Raw genomic sequence first — 18,998 nt, 5'->3', positions numbered from 1 at the left:
AGGCATGGGCTATTATCACAAATAAACCTAAATGAAGCCCAAGTTCACCATACAACAGATACAGTTGAAGTTGGAAGTTTACATGCACTTAAGGTTGACGTCATTAAAACTAGTTTTTCAACCACTCCACAAATTTCTTGTTAACAAACTAGTTTTGGCAAGTCGGTGCATGACAAGTCATTTTTCCAACAATTGTTTACAGACATTATTTCACTTATAATTCACTGAATCACAATTCCAGTGGGTCAGAAGTTTACATACACTATGTTGACTGTGCCTTTAAACAGTTTGAAAAATTCCAGAAAACGATGTCATGGCTTTAGAAGCTTCTCATAGGCTAACTGACATCATTTCAGTCAATTGGAGGTGTACCTGTAGATGTATTTCAAGGCCTACCTTCAAACTCGGTGACTCTTTGCTTGACATCGTGGGAAAATCAAAAGAAATCAGCCAAGACCTCAAGAAAAACAATTGGAGACCTCCACAAGTCTAGTTCATCCTTGGGAGCAATTTCCAAATGCCTGAAGGTACCACGTTCATCTGTACAAACAATAGTACGCAAGTATAAACACCATGGGACCACGCAGCCGTCATACCGCTCAGGAAGGAGACGCGTTCTGTCTCCTAAAGATGAGCGTACTTTGGTGCGAAAAGTGCAAATCAATCCCAGAACAACAGCAAAGGACCTTGTGAAGATGCTGGAGGAAACCGGTACAAAAGTATCTATATCCACAGTAAAACGAGTCCTATATAGACATAACCTGAAAAGCCGCTCAGCAAGGAAGAAGCCCCTGCTCCAAAACCGCCATAAAAAAGCCAGACAACAGTTTGCAACTGCACATGGGGACAAAGATCGTACTTTCTGGAGAAATGTCCCCTGGTCTGATGAAACAAAAATAGAACTGTTTGCCCATAATGACCATCGTTATGTTTGGAGGAAAAAGGGGGAGGCTTGCAAGCCTTGCAAGCCAAACAACACCATCCCAACTGTGGAGTACGGGGGTGGCAGCATCATGTTGTGGGGGTGCTTTGCTGCAGGAGGGACTGGTGCACTTCACAAAATAGATGGCATCATGAGGGAGGAAAATTATGTGGATATATTGAAGCAACATCTCAAGATATCAGTCAGGAAGTTAAAACTTGGTCGCAAATGGGTCTTCCAAATGGACAATGACTCCAAGCATACTTTCAAAGTTGTGGCAAAATGGCTTAAGGACAACAAAGTCAAGGTATTGGAGTGGCCATCACAAAGCCCTGACCTCAATCCCATAGAAAATTTGTGAGCAGAACTGAAAAAGCGTGTGCGAGCAAGGAGGCCTACAAACCTGACTCAGTTACACCAGCTCTGTCAGGAGGAATGGGCCAAAATTCACCCAACTTATTGTGGGAAGCTTGTGGAAGGCTACCTGAAACGTTTGACTCAAGTTAAACAAATTAAAGGCAATGCTACCAAATACTAATTGAGTGTATGTAAACTTCTGACCCACTGGGAATGTGATAAAATAAATAAAAGCTGAAATAAATCATTCTCTTGTAAGGACTGGGTGTCGGAGTGCGAAGTCAGGCGCAGGAAAAACAGAGGATTCAATAACAATGTTCCTTTAATGAAACACGGAGAACTTCGGCCACCCCACTATACACTGGGTGCTCTACGTAAACTGCCCCAGACACGGGGAACGAAAACAGTCCAGTAACAAACTCGAACATACACGTATAGTCAGAACAAACACCAAGCTTACAAACTAACAATCCCGCACAAAGAAACGGGTGACTGATAAAGCCCAACTAATTAAGAACAAACACAAAACAGGTGTAACCAATGAACACATAAGGAGGGGGAGAAAAGGATCAGTGGCAGCTAATAGGCCGGTGACGACGACTGCCGAGCGCCACCCGAAAGGGAAGGAGAGCCTGCCTCGGTCGGAGTCGTGACATCTCTCTACTATTATTCTGACATTTCACATTCTTAAAATAAAGTGGTGATCCTAACTGACCTAAGACAGGGAATTTTTACTAGGATTAAATGTCAGGAATTGTGAAAAACTGAGTTTAAATGTATTTGGCTAAGGTGTATGTAAACTTCCGACTTCAACTGTAGCTCCAACAACCAGAGAGACAAAGACTATTAACCAAAATAAAATAAAAGAACAAATGTAAATACCACTGTAGCCAAGATGCACAAGCGATAGCCTCCGATGGCAGCATATTTCATATCATCTGACAAAATAACACATTGCTCAACTATATGGACACATTTCATCTGAATAACTCGCATCACAAACTCCATAGCCTTCCACAATGGATTTACAACTCTTTCAGGATTTACAACTCTTCCAATGCACCGAGCACAGCGTGCGCAAACACACACATAATAATAATAGTATTATATGAAATATTATTACATATACACTGACTGTACTAAATATTATCAACACCTGCTCTTTCCATGACAGACTGACCAGGTGAAAGCTACTCAATATTAGGAAAGTGTTTTTAATGTTTTGTACACTCAGTGTAAGGTTAATTTTCACACTGTAACAAAAAGTAATGCACTCACAAACAGTAGCTGGTAGCACAAGTCCTACTTAGCACACAAGTAGGCATTCATTAAGGCATACAGCCGGTCAGAAAGAAGAACATTGAAAAATAGTTAGCAATATAAATACATAAACACAGAATCCCAAACACCAAATATTATGTTCATAAATCTAAGTGCTGTGTAGTGTGTTTTCTTCGGGACTTCCCTGTATGTGTCCGTTTCCTTCATCGCTTCAGATTTCATCAGCCAGAGTACATTATTCCACCTTGGAACATTTTTGAGGTGCAATATTTTATCCATTTGTCAGGTTGTTTTTTCTAGCAAGCTAGCTTTGTTGGCTCCAGGCATAAGCGACATAAGAGGTCGCTTAACCAAAAAAAACTATATATATATATATACTGTATATAGTACCAGTCAAAAGTTTGGACACACCTACTCATTCAATGTTTTTGTTATTTTTTATTATTTTCTACATTGTAGAATAATAGTGAAGACATCAAAACTATGAAATAACACACATGGAATCATGTAGTAACCAAAAAAGTGTTAAACATGTCAAAATATATTTGAGATTTGAGATTCTTCAAAGTAGCCACCCTTTGCCTTGATGACAGCTTTGCACATGCTTGGCATTCTCTCAACCAGCTTCATGAGGTAGTCCTGTGGAATGCATTTAAATTCACAGGTCAACCTTGTTAAAAGTTAATTTGTGGAATTTCTTTCCTTCTCAATGCGTTTGAGCCAATCAGTTGTGTTGTGATAAGGTAGGGGATGTATACAGAAGATAGCCCTATTTGGTAAAAGACCAAGTCATATTATGGCAAGAACAGCTCAAATAAGCAAAGAGATAAAGGTCAGCTCAAATACTTTAAGACATAAAGGTCAGTCAATTCTGAACTTTTCAAGAACCTTGAATGTTTCTTCAAGTACAGTCGCAAAAACCATCATGCGCTATGATGAAACTGGCTCTCATGAGTACTGCCACAGGAAAGGAAGACCCAGAGTTACCTCTACTGCAGAGGATAAGTTCATTAGAGTTAACTGCACCTCAGATTGCAGCCCAAATAAATGCTTCACAGAGTTCAAGTAACAGACACATCTCAACATCAACTGTTCAGAGGAGACTGCATGAATCAGGCCTTCATGGTCAAATTGCTGCAAAGAAACCATTACTAAAGGACACCAACAAGAACAAGAGACTTGCTTGGGCCAAGAAACACAAGCAATGGGCATTAGACCGGTGGAAATCTGTCCTTTGGTCTGATGAGTCCAAACATAAGATTTTTGGTTCCAACCACGGTATCTTTGTGAAATGCAGAGTAGGTGAACGGATGATCTCTGCATGTGTTTCCCACCGTAAAACATAGAGGATGAGGTGTGATGGTGTGGGGGTGCTTTGCTGGTGACACTGTCAGTGATGTATTTAGAATTCAAGGCACACTTAACCAGCATGACTACCACAGCATTCTGCAGCGATACGCCATCCCATCTGATTTGCGCTTAGCGGGACTATCATTTGTTTTTCAACAGGAAAATGACCCAAAACACACCTCTAGGGTGTGTAAGGGCTGTTTGACCAAGAAGGAGAGTGATGGAGTGCTGCATCAGATGAACTGGCCTCCACAATCACTCGACCTCAACCCAATTGAGATGGTTTGGGATGAATTGGACCGCAGAGTGAAGGAAAAGCAGCCAACAAGTGCTCAGCATATGTGGGAACTCCTTCAAGACTGTTGGAAAAGCATTCTTGTCACAACCTGGCCATAGAGAGGCTTTTATTCTCTATTTTGGTTAGGCCAGGGTGTGACTAGGGTGGGCATTCTAGTTTCTTTATTTCTATGTTTTCTATTTCCTTGTGTTTGCCGGGTGTGGTTCTCAATCAGAGGCAGCTGTCTATCGGTGTCTCTGATTGAGAACCATACTTAGGTACCCCTTTTTTCCACCTGTCTTTGCGGGAAGTTGACTTTTGTTTAGGGCACATAGCCTTTAGCTTCACGGTTTGTTTTTGTAGTGTTTGTTGTTTTGTTCGGCGTCTTTTTTCCAAATAAAGAGAAAATGTACGCTCACCACGCTGCACCTTGGTCCTCTTCTTTTAACGGCCGTGACAGAACTTCCCACCAACAAAGGACCAAGCAGCGTGGCCAGGAGAGGCAGCACCCCCAAAATTGGGGGGAGGGGCACACGGGACGGTCGGCGGAGCCGAGGATGGAAACAGAGCCAGTCGGGGTGAACTTGGAGGGGAGCGAAGGTAGTGAAGCAGAGACAGTGAAGGAGTTGATGGGGAGATTGGAGGAGATAGCTATGAGAGAGCTGCTGTGTTGGTGCATGAGGCACGACATTCGCCCGACGGAGCGTGTCCTCGGGTTGATGTCACCTGAGTCAGCTCTCCATACTAGTCCTGAAGGTGCGTGCTAGCCGTCTGGTGAAGACTGTGCCAGCCTCACACACCAGGCCTCATGTGCGCCTCCCCAGCCCTGCATGTCTTATGCCAGCTTGGCGCTCCAGACCTCCAGTGCGCCTCCACAGCCAGGTGAGTCCTGCGCCGGCTCTACGCACGGTTTCCCCAGTTCGCCAGGAGAACCCAGTGCGGCCTATTCCAGCTCCCCGCATGAGCCGGGCTAAAGTGGGCACGCAGACAAGAGGAGCGGTGCAAGTGCTAAGCACCAGAGCTCCAGTGTTCCCCCACAGCCCGGTTCGACCTGTGCCTGCGCTCTGGAGGTGCCGGGCTAGAGTGGGCATTCAGCCTGGAAGAGTGGTGCCAAGGCTACGCACCAGATCTCCAGAGCTCCCCCACAGCCTGGGTCATCCTGTGCCTCCTCTAAGGACCAGGCCTCCAGTAGGTCTCCCCAGCCTAGTTCATCCTGTGCCTCCTCCACGAACCAGGCCTCCAGTAGGTCTCCCCAGCCTGGTTCATCCCGTGCCTCCTCCATGGACCAGGCCTCCAGCGACAGTCTCCAGTCCGGAGCCTCCAGCGACGGTCTCCAGTCCGGAGCCTCCAGCGACGGTCTCCAGTCCGGAGCCTCCAGCGACGGCCTCCAGTCCGGAGCCTCCAGCGACGGTCTCCAGTCCGGAGCCTCCAACGACGATCCCCAGCCCGGAGCCTCCAGCGACGGCCTCCAGTCCGGAGCCCCCAGCGACGTTCTCCAGTCCGGAGCCCCCAGCGACGGTCTCCAGTCCGGGGCCCGCAACGAGGGTGCCCAGTCCGGGGCCCGCTACGAGGGTCCCCGCACCAGAGGCGCCACCAAAGTGGGGGGAGCCAGAGGCGGAGGGGGGTCTACGTCCCGCACCAGAGCCGCCGCCGTAAAGGAAGCCGGTTTGTTTTTGTAGTGTTTGTTGTTTTGTTCGGCATCTTTTTTCCAAATAAAGAGAAAATGTACGCTCACCACGCTGCACCTTGGTCCTCTTCTTTTAACTGCCGTGACAATTCTAGGTGAAGCTGGTTGAGAGAATGCCAAGAGTGTGCAAAGCTGTCATCATGACAAAGGGTCAGTCAGGTTTCAAGACTAGTCATTCAACTGAGACTGCTCTTCTCTGTGTCACGGAGGCGCTCCGCACTGCTAAAGCTAACTCTCTCTCCTCTGCTCTCATCCTTCTAGACCTATCGGCTGCCTTTGATACTGTGAACCATCAGATCCTCCTCTCCACCCTCTCCGAGTTGGGCATCTCCGGCGCGGCCCACGCTTGGATTGCGTCCTACCTGACAGGTCGCTCCTACCAGGTGGCGTGGCGAGAATCTGTCTCCTCACCACGTGCTCTCACCACCGGTGTCCCCCAGGGCTCTGTTCTAGGCCCTCTCCTATTCTCGCTATACACCAAGTCACTTGGCTCTGTCATAACCTCACATGGTCTCTCCTATCATTGCTATGCAGACGACACACAATTAATCTTCTCCTTTCCCCCTTCTGATAACCAGGTGGCGAATCGCATCTCTGCATGTCTGGCAGACATATCAGTGTGGATGACGGATCACCACCTCAAGCTGAACCTCGGCAAGACGGAGCTGCTCTTCCTCCCGGGGAAGGACTGCCCGTTCCATGATCTCGCCATCACGGTTGACAACTCCATTGTGTCCTCCTCCCAGAGTGCTAAGAACCTTGGCGTGATCCTGGACAACACGCTGTCGTTCTCAACTAACATCAAGGCGGTGACCCGTTCCTGTAGGTTCATGCTCTACAACATTCGCAGAGTACGACCCTGCCTCACACAGGAAGCGGCGCAGGTCCTAATCCAGGCACTTGTCATCTCCCGTCTGGACTACTGCAACTCGCTGTTGGCTGGGCTCCCTGCCTGTGCCATTAAACCCCTACAACTCATCCAGAACGCCGCAGCCCGTCTGGTGTTCAACCTTCCCAAGTTCTCTCACGTCACCCCGCTCCTCCGCTCTCTCCACTGGCTTCCAGTTGAAGCTCGCATCCGCTACAAGACCATGGTGCTTGCCTACGGAGCTGTGAGGGGAACGGCACCTCCGTACCTTCAGGCTCTGATCAGGCCCTACACCCAAACAAGGGCACTGCGTTCATCCACCTCTGGCCTGCTCGCCTCCCTACCTCTGAGGAAGTACAGCTCCCGCTCAGCCCAGTCAAAACTGTTCGCTGCTCTGGCACCCCAATGGTGGAACAAACTCCCCCACGACGCCAGGTCAGCGGAGTCAATCACCACCTTCCGGAAACAACTGAAACACCACCTCTTTAAGGAATACCTAGGATAGGATAAAGCAATCCTTCTAACCCCCCCCCCCCCCCCTTAAAAGAGTTAGATGCACTATTGTAAAGTGGTTGTTCCACTGGATATCATAAGGTGAATGCACCAACTTGTAAGTCGCTCTGGATAAGAGCGTCTGCTAAATGACTTAAATGTAAATGTAAATGTAAACTTACCATCCTGAGACAAGGCCGAGTATTGCCCACAAAGATCTCCGCCACGGCACAACCCAAGGGGGGGCGCCAACCCAGACAGGAAGATCACGTCAGTGACTCAACCCACTCAAGTGACGCACCCCTCCTAGGGACGGCATGAAAGAGCACCAGTAAGCCAGTGACTCAGCCCCTGTAATAGGGTTAGAGGCAGAGAATCCCAGTGGAGAGAGGGGAACCGGCCTGGCAGAGACAGCAAGGGCGGTTCGTTGCTCCAGAGCCTTTCCGTTCACCTTCACACTCCTGGGCCAGACTACACTCAATCATATGACCCACTGAAGAGATGAGTCTTCAGTAAAGACTTAAAAGTTGAGACCGAGTCTGCGTCTCTCACATGGGTAGGCAGACCATTCCATAAAAATGGAGATCTATAGGAGAAAGCCCTGCCTCCAGCTGTTTGCTTGGAAATTCTAGGGACAATAAGGAGGCCTGCGTCTTGTGACCGTAGCGTACGTCTAGGTATGTACGGCAGGACCAAATCGGAAAGATAGGTAGGAGCAAGCCCATGTAATGCTTTGTAGGTTAGCAGTAAAACCTTGAAATCAGCCCTTGCCTTAACAGGAAGCCAGTGTAGGGAGGCTAGCAGTGGAGTAATATGATCAAATGTTTGGGTTCTAGTCAGGATTCTAGCAGCTGTATTTTGCACTAACTGAAGTTTATTTAGTGATTTATCCGGGTAGCCGGAAAGTAGAGCATTGCAGTAGTCTAACCTAGAAGTAACAAAAGCATGGATTAATTTTTCTGCATCATTTTTGGACAGAAAGTTTCTGATTTTTGCAATGTTACGTAGATGGAAAAAAGCTGTTCTTGAAACAGTCTTGATATGTTCGTCAAAAGAGAGATCAGGGTCCAGAGTAATGCCGAGGTCCTTCACAGTTTTATTTGAGACAACTTTACAATCATCAAGATTAATTGTCAGATTCAACAGAAGATCTCTTTGTTTCTTGGGACCTAGAACAAGCATCTCTGTTTTGTCCGAGTTTAAAAGTAGAACGTTTTCAGCCATCCACTTCCTTATGTCTGAAACACAGGCTTCTAGCGAGGGCAATTTTGGGGCTTCACCATGTTTCATTGAAATGTACAGCTGTGTGTTATCCGCATAGCAGTGAAAGTTAACATTATGTTTTCGAATGACATCCCCAAGAGGTAAAATATATAGTGAAAACAATAGTGGTCCTAAAACGGAACCTTGAGGAACACCGAAATTTGTCAGAGGACAAACCATTCACAGAGACAAACTGATATCTTTCCGACAGATAAGATCTAAACCAGGCCAGAACTTGTCCGTGTAGACCAATTTGGGTTTCCAAACTCTCCAAAAGAATGTGGTGATCGATGGTATCAAAGGCAGCACTAAGGTCTAGGAGCACGAGGACAGATGCAGAGCCTCGGTCTGACGCCATTATAAGGTAATTTACCACCTTCACAACTGCAGTCTCAGTGCTATGATGGGGTCTAAAACCAGACTGAAGCATTTCGTATACATTGTTTGTCTTCAGGAAGGCAGTGAGTTGCTGCGCAACAGCTTCTAAAATTTCTAAAATTTTTGAGAGGAATGGAAGATTCGATATAGGCCGATAGTTTTTTATATTTTATGGATCAAGGTTTGGCTTTTTCAAGAGAGGCTTTATTACTGCCACTTTTAGTGAGTTTGGTACACATCCGGTGGATAGAGAGCCGTTTATTATGTTCAACATAGGAGGGCCAAGCACATGAAGCAGCTCTTTAAGTAGTTTAGTTGGAATAGGGTCCAGTATGCAGCTTGAACGTTTAGAGGCCATGATTATTTTCATCATTGTGTCAAGAGATACAACACATTGGTAAGAAACTCCAGGGTAGATTTGGCCTTTATGTTTTAGGTTGTTGTCCTGCTGAAAGGTGAATTCATCACCCAGTGTCTGTTGGAAAGCAATATGGAGAGTGGTACTCAGTAATGTGTTGTATTTGATTTGCCCCAAACATAAAACTTTGTATTCAGGATAAAAAGTTAATTGCTTTGCCACATTCTTTGCAGTATTACTTTAGTGCCTTGTTGCAAACAGGATGGATATTTTGAAATATGTGTATTCCGTACTGGCTTCCTTCTATTCACTCTGTCAATTAGGTTAGTATTGTGGAGTAACTACAATGTTGTTGATCCATCCTCAGTTTTCTCCTATCACAGCCATTAAACTCTAACTGTTTTAAAGTCACCATTGGCCTCATGGTGAAATCCCTGAGCAATTTCTTTCCTCTCTGACAACTGCGTTAGGGAGGATGCCTGTATCCTTGTAGTGACTAGGTGTATTGATACACCATCCAAAGTGTAATTAATAACACCATGCTCAAAGGGATATTCAATGTCTGCTTTTTTCCCCCACAGATGATGCAATCTCTATTGCACTCCACACTGCTCTCTCCCCCCTGGACAAGAGGAACACCATTGACTATAGCTCAGCGTTCAACGCCATAGTGCCCTCCAAGCTCATCACCAAGCTCAGGACCCTGGGACGGAACACCTCTTTCTGAAACTAGATCCTGGATCCCAGGGGGTGAAGGTTGGCAACAACACATCAGCCACTGTTCACCCACGACTGTGTGGCTGCGCAACTCCAAAACCATCATTAAGTTTGCTGACAACACGACGGTGGTTGGCCTGATCACCGACGACGATGAGACAGCCTATAGGGAGGAAGTCAGTGACCTGGCAGTGTGTTGGCAGGATAACAACCTATCCCTCAACGTCAACAAGACAAAGGAACTGATTGTAGACTACATAAAATGGAGGGCTGAGCTCGCCACCATCCACATCGACAGTGCTGTAGTGGAGCGGGTCGAGAGCTTCAGGTTTCTCGGTGTCCACATCACTAAGGAATTATCATGGTCCACACACACCAACGCCTCTTCCCCCTCAGGATCAGGAAGCTGAAAACATTTGCCATAGGCCCTACTGCTCCACCGTTGAGAGCATATTTTTTTTAATTTATCCGTTATTTTACCAGGTAAGTTGACTGAGAACACATTCTCATTTACAGCAACAACCTGGGGAATAGTTACAGAGGAGAGGAGGGGGATGAATGAGCCAATCATAAACTGGGGATTATTAGGTGACCGTGATAGTTTGAGGGCCAGATTGGGAATTTAGCCAGGTCCCCAGGGTTAACACCCCTACTCTTACAATAAGTGCCATGGGATCTTTAATGACCTCAGAGAGTCAGGACAAACGTTTAACGTCCCATCCGAAAGACGGCACCCTACACAGGGCAGTGCCCTGGGGCATTGAGATATTTTTTAGACCAGAGGAAAGAGTGCCTCTTACTGGCCCTCCAACACCACTTCCAGCAGCATCTGTTCTCCCATCCAGGGACTGACCTGGACCAAACCTGCTTAGCTTCAGAAGCAAGCCAGCAGTGGTATGCAGGGTGGTATGATGCTGGCATACTGGTTGCATACTGGTTGACTGGTTGCATCACCCCTTGGTATAGCAACTGCTTGGCATCCAACCGCAAGGCGTTACAGAGGGTAGTGTGTACGGCCCAGCACATCACTGGGTCTGTCAAGGACTCCAGCCACCCAAGTCATAGACTGCTCTCTCTGCTACTGCACGGCAAGCGGTACCGATGCACCAAGTCTGGAATCAACAGGACCCTGAACAGTTTCTACCCCCAAGCCATAAGACTGCTAAATTGCTAGTCCGGGTAGCTATTGGTTAACTATTTAACTATCTGCATTGACCCTTTTTGCACTTTTTTGAGTCATCACATACTATGCTGCTACTGTTTATTATCTATCCTGTTGCCTAGTCACTTTATCCCTACCTATATGTACATATCTACCTCAATTACCTTCTATCCCAGCACATCGACTTGGTACTGGTACCCTGTGTATATAGCCAAGTCATCATTACTCATTATGTATTTATTCCTCATGCTATTATTTTTATTTTATTTACATGTTATTCTCTCTGAATTGTTGGGAAGGGCGGCCCGTAAGTAAGCATTTCGCTGTTCGTCTACACCTGTTGTTTATGAAGCATATGACAAATAACTTAATTCGATTTTTATTTGATTTGAGTTGTTGAGTAGTCAAACTCTTTTAATCTAAAATAATTGTATTGATCTCTGAATAGAAGAAGAGGAGGAAAAAGAAGAAGAAGATTTATTGGTTCAATAAAACTTGGGTGATTTAGGGTGTGGTTGAATAGTTTTCGTGTTATCAATGAGAAACAGACAAGCAGAATCTTGCAAAATCCTGCACATATGAATGATACTTTTCAGCATGAAATATTGACAAACATTTTCATGACAGTAGTTCTATCTATCCCCTTTGAGGTCACTCAAAGTATCTCCACTCTCACCAATCACAGACGATAAGGGGCCAATATGGGAGTTGTTGAAATGGCACATGACGTCATTTGTAGTACGCAGCCGCAGCGGAAAAAGTGACAATGGTCCTGATCAAGGAATAGTAAGTCCAAACTTTTATTGATTTTACTGTAATGTGTGTGATAATAATATACAATATTTTTGAATACTGCGATTCTTCGTTGATGTTTTTACTCAAATAAAAACTTTGTTTGGTAGGGTGGGATTGTTCAGATCCGGCCTACCCGATGACAGCGAGTCAGCATAGGCTCCTAACGTTAGCCGACGCACCTTTCTTTCGGCTTTTCACTGCTATTGTGTTAGCCAGCTGGATATCAAAGTACAACAATATGGAATATTTTTCGATTATCTAGTATCGAAAGGGTACACTAACCAGCTAGCTAACAATGTACGGTATATTGTTTGGTGTAGGTTGAACGTTTAGCGTTTTTGTAGCTTACTGTCGATAATGGTAACTTTCTAGCTAGCTACCTAGCGGAAGGGAGACTAAAGTGCACGCGTACCACAAGTTCAGTCCACTGCCTGTAAAACCCAGTTTCCCAAAAGTATCTTAAGGCTAAGTTCATCGTTAGAACCGGTTTTAATGATGAACGTAGCCTTGTGGTGCGTTTGGTAAACAGTACACTGGTGTGTTGAACAGGGTTGCCAACTTTGCAACGTCTTGCTGACGGTGCTCAAGTCTTCCTGGCAGGCTAGTGATTTATGAACTTTGACCAAACTGCTGACCAAGGACAAATCTGCTTGTGAGAGAAATAACAAGGGAGCATCGGACATTCTGCACTGACACTTGGTGTGCCAATGGTTCCCAGTTGAAACAATCAGTATGCCTAATTCAGTTTGATTCAGGAAGACGTTTGTATGTCTGAAGAGGTAGAATGTACCCCAACTTGTGTTGATTGTCAGTAGGCCTATGCATTTTTATTCAACTTGATGTGATCCATATCATTGATTCCTAATGCAGCTATGCCCTGCCTCGTATAAAAGCCTACTAAACTAGGCTTATGGCTATACTTTTTTTTCTCCGCAATCAGTGTTTACAGTCATATCATGTGTGGAGTAACCTCACCACATTCAGAATACAAACAATTTAGTAGGGAGATTATTTTCTAATCTTTGTTACACTAATCTATTGCAGAGTTAAGAAACACAGTCTTTGAGAAACACCCTTAGGCATGTTCTGAATTTGTGAGCGTGTAGCCTACTGCAGATCCACGCTGAAGTTGTGTGGCTGCTCTCATGCACATGCCACTCAGATTTAGGCCAATGTCACTAATTGTTAGCTCACAAGGCTGAGAATAGACATCCTGTCTTCAATAGCCTCATTTTTGTTATGAGAGGTAGAGTTTCATCTGTCTTTTATTTTAATAAAATAGCCTGATCTAGCATATTTCAATAAGTGGTGTGGTTTGTATGAGCTTGTTACATGCCACAAGTCGAACAGTGAAATCTTGCAGTACACCAGTTTGGCCTTCACGGCCCCTGTCTGTCAGTCACTGTAGAGCAGGGGTGTCAAACTCATTCCACGGAGGGCCTAGTGTCTGCAGGTTTTTGGTTTTTCCTTTCAATAAAGCCCTAGACAACCAGGTGTGGGGAGTTCCTAACTAATTAGTGATGTTAATTCATCAATCAAGTACAAGGGAGGAGCGAAAACCCGCAGACACTCGGCCCCCCGTGGAATGAGTTTGACACCTGTGCTGTAGAGGATAGGCAAAGTCTCTCCTCTTTCCTTCTTTACTCGCGATCTGAAAACCCAGAAGTGCTCTTTAAATGCCGGTAAAGCGTCCATTCCTGAATGCATCTCAGAGCACATCTGATGTTCCTTCACTCATTCACACACATTGTTAAACGATCAACAAATGAACATGTACATGATTTACTTACTTAGTCCTATTCAGTTATCAACGACATAGGCTAATAAATAGCTTAATACACTGCCTGCATTTATTCCAGACACAGATTTAGGTGGAGGTATGGTTAACTTGCTTGTCCCATATATTGTTTCACTTTAGTGAGAAGCAAAACTTTACTCTCCTGACACTTATGCCACATTTGTGCAATCAAAAAATAAATCTACATTTGGCATTTTATTTTCGAATGATCTGTCGCTCGTTCAATATGCCTGGGTGAGAATAAATAATAATATCAAGCAAGCATGGGCTTGGATAACGACAGACGTCTTCAGCAATGGAATAATATATGGGCAGACAAAGTAGGCCTAGTAAACAATGCCGAGTAGACAGACAAAAACAACCATATAGCCTCAGCAAAGTTGACTGGAAATAACTAGATTGAACAACAATGACTAGCTACGGATTTTGATTCATACACGATGTTTGGAGAAGGGGAAACTTGTGGCCTGAGACGAGTTGCTGTGTGAGTCTGTCTGGGAAAATGAGAGCCGGTGGAGAGCGGCTTGTTCTAATCCAATTATTGCAGCAGGCTCAACCTTTACCCCGCCCGTTTCTTTACATACAGAAGCACTAGCCAATAGTTATTTAGAGCACACAGCACTTCATACTGTTTGAGTGAAAGAGATGCGTGCTGGCGGCTGAAAAATATTTTTTTCCTGATCAATGATAATTGCAAAAAATACTTGTCATAATCGTATTCGGAAAATTCTCCATATCCGTTACGATAGCACACTTCTAGTAAATGCATTTTACGTCTCTCCATTCTCAACATGGCTTAGTGTGTGACAGAGCATAGTCTCAGGCTAGCATGTTACTCAGATCTCACACACATCTAAGATCTGCCAGCTTTACAGGTTTTAGGATGTGACCACATTACAAGTCATCTTCCGAACTGAAAAGTACCCTTATTGCCTGGGTATATGGATAACCGACCTCTGTAAGATGGTCACTGGTTGTAATGCTATTAGGGATGCACCGATATGACATTTTTGTCCGATACCGATATCCAATATTTTCCTTGCCAAAAAACACGATACCGATATACATTTTTTTTTCAACCTTTTTAAGCATTCTAATACAGTTAAATAGTTCAAACACACACACTGACCAAAAAGTTATTTTGTTGGCATTTACGTATGTCCTGATTACCAGTAAAACATAATCAAAACGTAATTCCTTCACTTACTTGCGGTTTCGTTATTCAGCCATTTCATTCTCAACCAGGATATCATCATACATGTCAGTGAAGTTTCAGCTCTGTCGGTCCGTGGCGCCTCTTCCTCAGTGCGCACTGTGTCCGTTTCCATCTTGTCCAGCTGTGTCTAACATTTCACGTAAACCCTGTTTCTTGTCTGCATCGAAGTAGTGGTCCTTGTACCTAGCATCAAGCATGGTGGTGACACAGTATAGAGGCTCAGAGAGAATGCCACCGAATTGCTTGTTCACAGCCTCGAGTACTTTTGTAAGTTTAACCCCACGGTCTGTGTCGGCAGTTTTGTTGAGCAGGCGTTTCAATGCCGTGACAGAGGGTATCACGTCTGCTACAGATGCAGTTGATGAGCTTTTTTCTCGAGTCAGTTGTTCGAATGGAGCTAGGAGTGTGTTCATGTTCTCAAATGCCATTGAAATGACAGCAGCGGTATGAGAACCAGCACATTCTTGAGTAGGGTTGTACATTTTGGGGAATATTCAGATGTGGAAACTTTCCGTTGGAATTAATGGAAATATATATATATATATATATATATACACAAATTAATATTAATACCATTTAAATGTAGATGTTTGCATTGGATATATTTACCATATCATATGGAGACAGAAACCTAAACCTTTTACCTTTTATCATAAGTAGACATAATTGCAAATAATTAAATCCTTCCAATATAAAAAAAACACTTTAGTTACAAATTGAACTTTAATTACCTAAATGAGTTGACTCTACACATGGGACGATTTCACTGAACAACAAAATAAAGGGAATATTTAAATGATCCATCGCATGTCCCAAAAATGTTTTCAACATACATCTGTAAAATGATAGTCTAGACACTAAGGCTTTGGTTGTCTTCCTCTCAGGCTTCCATGTCTTCTCCCTTGACCTCATCAATGTCCACCTCTTGAACATCAGACTCTGAGGCCTCATCTTCACTGTTACTTTCCAACCTTGTTGCGGATGGCTCGTTGTCAGGCTCAAATCTGCCTGGATGGCCAATAATTTTTCAACCCTTGTATTGGTCAGCCTGTTGCGTGTTTTGGTTTGTCTGTTCCCAAACAAGGACCAGTTGCGCTCTGAGATGGGTGATGTTGGTGGGATTTGGAGGATGATGGAGGCAACAGGGGAAAGAGGCTCAGATCCACAAAGTCTCTTCCACCAGGTGGCTGATAATATGTTGGCACGACTGCCATATTGCATCTTCATCCCAAAGCCCTTGCTTGGAAGTGTACTTCACCAGACTGCCAAGAACCTTGCCCTCATCCAGGTCAAGGTGGCGAGGTGTTGATCTCTGCACCAGACAGGATGCTCTTGCCAGCATACTTGGGTCCAACATGTACACTGTGGCAGAAGTCTTCACGCTTCAGGCAGAAGTCTTCACGCTTTTTGATTTATTTCAGAACTTCAGTTTCCTCTGCTTGGTGCAACAGTGAAGTGGGCAGAGCAGTACGGATTTCTTCTCTTCAGACAGGATGGCATTGTCTCCCTCAATCCGTGCAATGGCTACTGCTATAGGTTTCAGGCTGCTTACCACTCTCTCCCAAAACACATCATCCAGGAGGATCCTCTTGATGGGGCTGTCCATATCGGCAGACTGATATGGCCATTTCTTGGAGAGACTCCTTCCCCTCCAGGAGACTGTCAAACATGATGACAACACCACCCCAACGGGTGTTGCTGGGCAGCTTCAATGTGGTGCTCTTATTCTTCTCACTTTGCTTGGTGAGGTAGATTGCTGCTATAACTTGATGACCCTTCACATACCTAACCATTTCCTTGGCTCTCTTGTAGAGTGTATCCATTGTTTTCAGTGCCATGATGTCCTTGAGGAGCAGATTCAATGCATGAGCAGCACAGCCAATGGGTGTGATGTGAGGGTAGGACTCCTCCACTTTAGACCAAGCAGCCTTCATGTTCGCAGCATTGTCTGTCACCAGTGCAAATACCTTCTGTTGTCCAAGGTCATTGACTGCCTTCAGCTCATCTGCAATGTAGAGACCGGTGTGTCTGTTGTCCCTTGTCTGTGCTCTTGTAAAATACTTGTTGAGTGGTGGAGATGATGTAGTTAATTATTCCTTGCCTACGAACATTCGACCACCCATCAGCAATGATTGGAATACAGTCTGCTTTTTACATGATTTGCTTGACCTTTACTTGAACTCTGTTGAACTCTGCATCCAGCAAATGAGTAGATAACGCATGTCTGGTTGGAGGGGTGTATGCTGGGCGAAGAACATTCAGAAATCTCTTCCAATACACATTACCTGTGAGCATCAGAGGTGAACCAGTTGCATACACAGCTCGAGCAAGACATTCATCAGCATTTCTGACTACGTTCCTCCATTGAGTCAAAATAAACTTCTGATTCTAGGAGGACCATGAGCTGTTGCTATCGATAAGGTGAATGATTCATCATTTTCACCTCGAATAGAAGTAGAGGGACTTTTGTCAGAGGTCGCTTGTTGTGAACTTGATGCACTTGGCCAGATGATTCTGCATCTTTGTTGCTTTCTTCACATATGATTTGGCACAATATTTGCACATGTACACAGCTTTTCCTTCTACATTAGCTGCAGTGAAATATCTCCACACATCAGATAGTGCCAGTGGCATTTTCCTTTAAAGATTAGTAAAAAATAACAAATACAATTCCATGTACAGGTAAATAGTTAAGCAGTTAAATTAAACAACTCCTTGGATAAGATATTTTTTTATTTTATGAAACATGTATGTAAACGGGTGAATTAACATTCCTCAGTTAGCAGGCTCCAGCAAGCTAAAACCCACATGGTAGCAAAAACTAACTAGCAGAAATTGTTAACAAGTTATAAATGATTTAAACACACTTTGCTGTAAGCTACTATTTACTAGTTAACAAAAAATCATGTATGTCATAAAATATATTCACCCCACCCAGTATTGTAATCAAAATTTACCAGAAGACATGGAGTCCTTGGCTCAGACAGTGTAGTAGTGTGGGCTCAAGAGCATCTCAGTGTGCAAGATCTTGAGAATCAGCTGTACATGGGGTTACAATTCCATTGAATTGGGGATAGTTCAACCAAAATATGCCACAAGACCTAGAATTGCCTTAAGTGTATCCCACAAAAAAAGGTTCACTGTTATAAACTAACTTTTTTTGATGAATTTAAGCCAAATTCCCGGGCTTAACTTCCCATGGAAAATTTTCGGAAATTTTCCGGCCCTTGGCAACCCTATTCTTGAGCATGCAATATGGCTTTCTTCAGTACGAAACCCTTGTCGACCCACTTTGCTGTCAGACTCCGCATGCTCATTGGGCTGACATCGCTGGTCCAAATGTTAGTCGTGAAGCTATTAGCAGTGACGCCCATAGCAAGTAGCTCATGGATGTGCCTTTCAACAATACTGTGTTACTCCGGTAGGGCAACATCTGAAATATCGCGACTACTTGGTAGTGTGTACCGAGACTCGAGGTGCTCGACCAGTCGGCGAAAGCCAACATCATCCACGACAGAGAACGGTTGATTGTCAAGGGCAATGAATTCCATTATCTTGGCGTTAATGGATTTCGCCTTTGAGTTGTCTCGCTGAAATGTTCTTAATCTTTCAAATGACTGCTCGACTTGAACTTGTTTAGTTGTTGGAAGTGTGCGCTTAGTTTTTTTTCTGCTTTTGTTGTAAGTAGTCGCTGAACGTCTGGGGGTGATGCACTTTCAAGTGAGTAATTAGGTTTGTGGTATTGAAAGATTTCACTTTCTCCCCTCGGGAAATAATTGCAGCACAAACATTGCATATGGCCTTTTTGTTATCTTCCTTTGAAACTTCAAAATAAATCCACACAGCAGACATTGTGGGCTAGCTTAGGAATGCTGTATTGCACGTGTAGCGCTGTATTTTTCGTGGCGTCATTACGTCATCTACCTACGTTATATAGGTATGCACGTCAGCGTTGACATCGGTTTTGTACATCAGCATTAAACTAGACATCGGGCCGATGCCGACATTTTTAGCTAATATCGGCCGATTCTGATATGCTAACCGATATATCGTGCATCCCTAAATGCTATTCTTGAA

At 44.5% G+C, this 18,998-nt stretch overlaps 1 protein-coding gene across 2 annotated transcripts in view; it reads left to right on the top strand.

Moving 5' to 3' along the window:
• Positions 1–11,843: 11,843 nt before the first annotated feature.
• LOC120062976 (phosphatidylinositol transfer protein beta isoform-like) overlaps positions 11,844–18,998 on the top strand; it is a 43,094-nt gene continuing 35,939 nt past the window's right edge. For both annotated transcript variants that reach the window (XM_039013026.1, XM_039013027.1), the window contains exon 1: positions 11,844–11,898. In XM_039013026.1, coding sequence (XP_038868954.1) covers positions 11,879–11,898 — 20 coding nt within the window. In that variant the 5' untranslated portion in view covers positions 11,844–11,878. The remainder of the gene's footprint in view (positions 11,899–18,998) is intronic.

Source organism: Salvelinus namaycush, chromosome 18, assembly GCF_016432855.1.
Source record: "Salvelinus namaycush isolate Seneca chromosome 18, SaNama_1.0, whole genome shotgun sequence".
In the NCBI taxonomy this organism is placed as follows: Eukaryota; Metazoa; Chordata; class Actinopteri; order Salmoniformes; family Salmonidae; genus Salvelinus; species Salvelinus namaycush.
The sequence above is the reverse complement of the archived record's forward strand: the minus strand, read 5'-3'. Positions and strand labels throughout refer to the sequence as shown.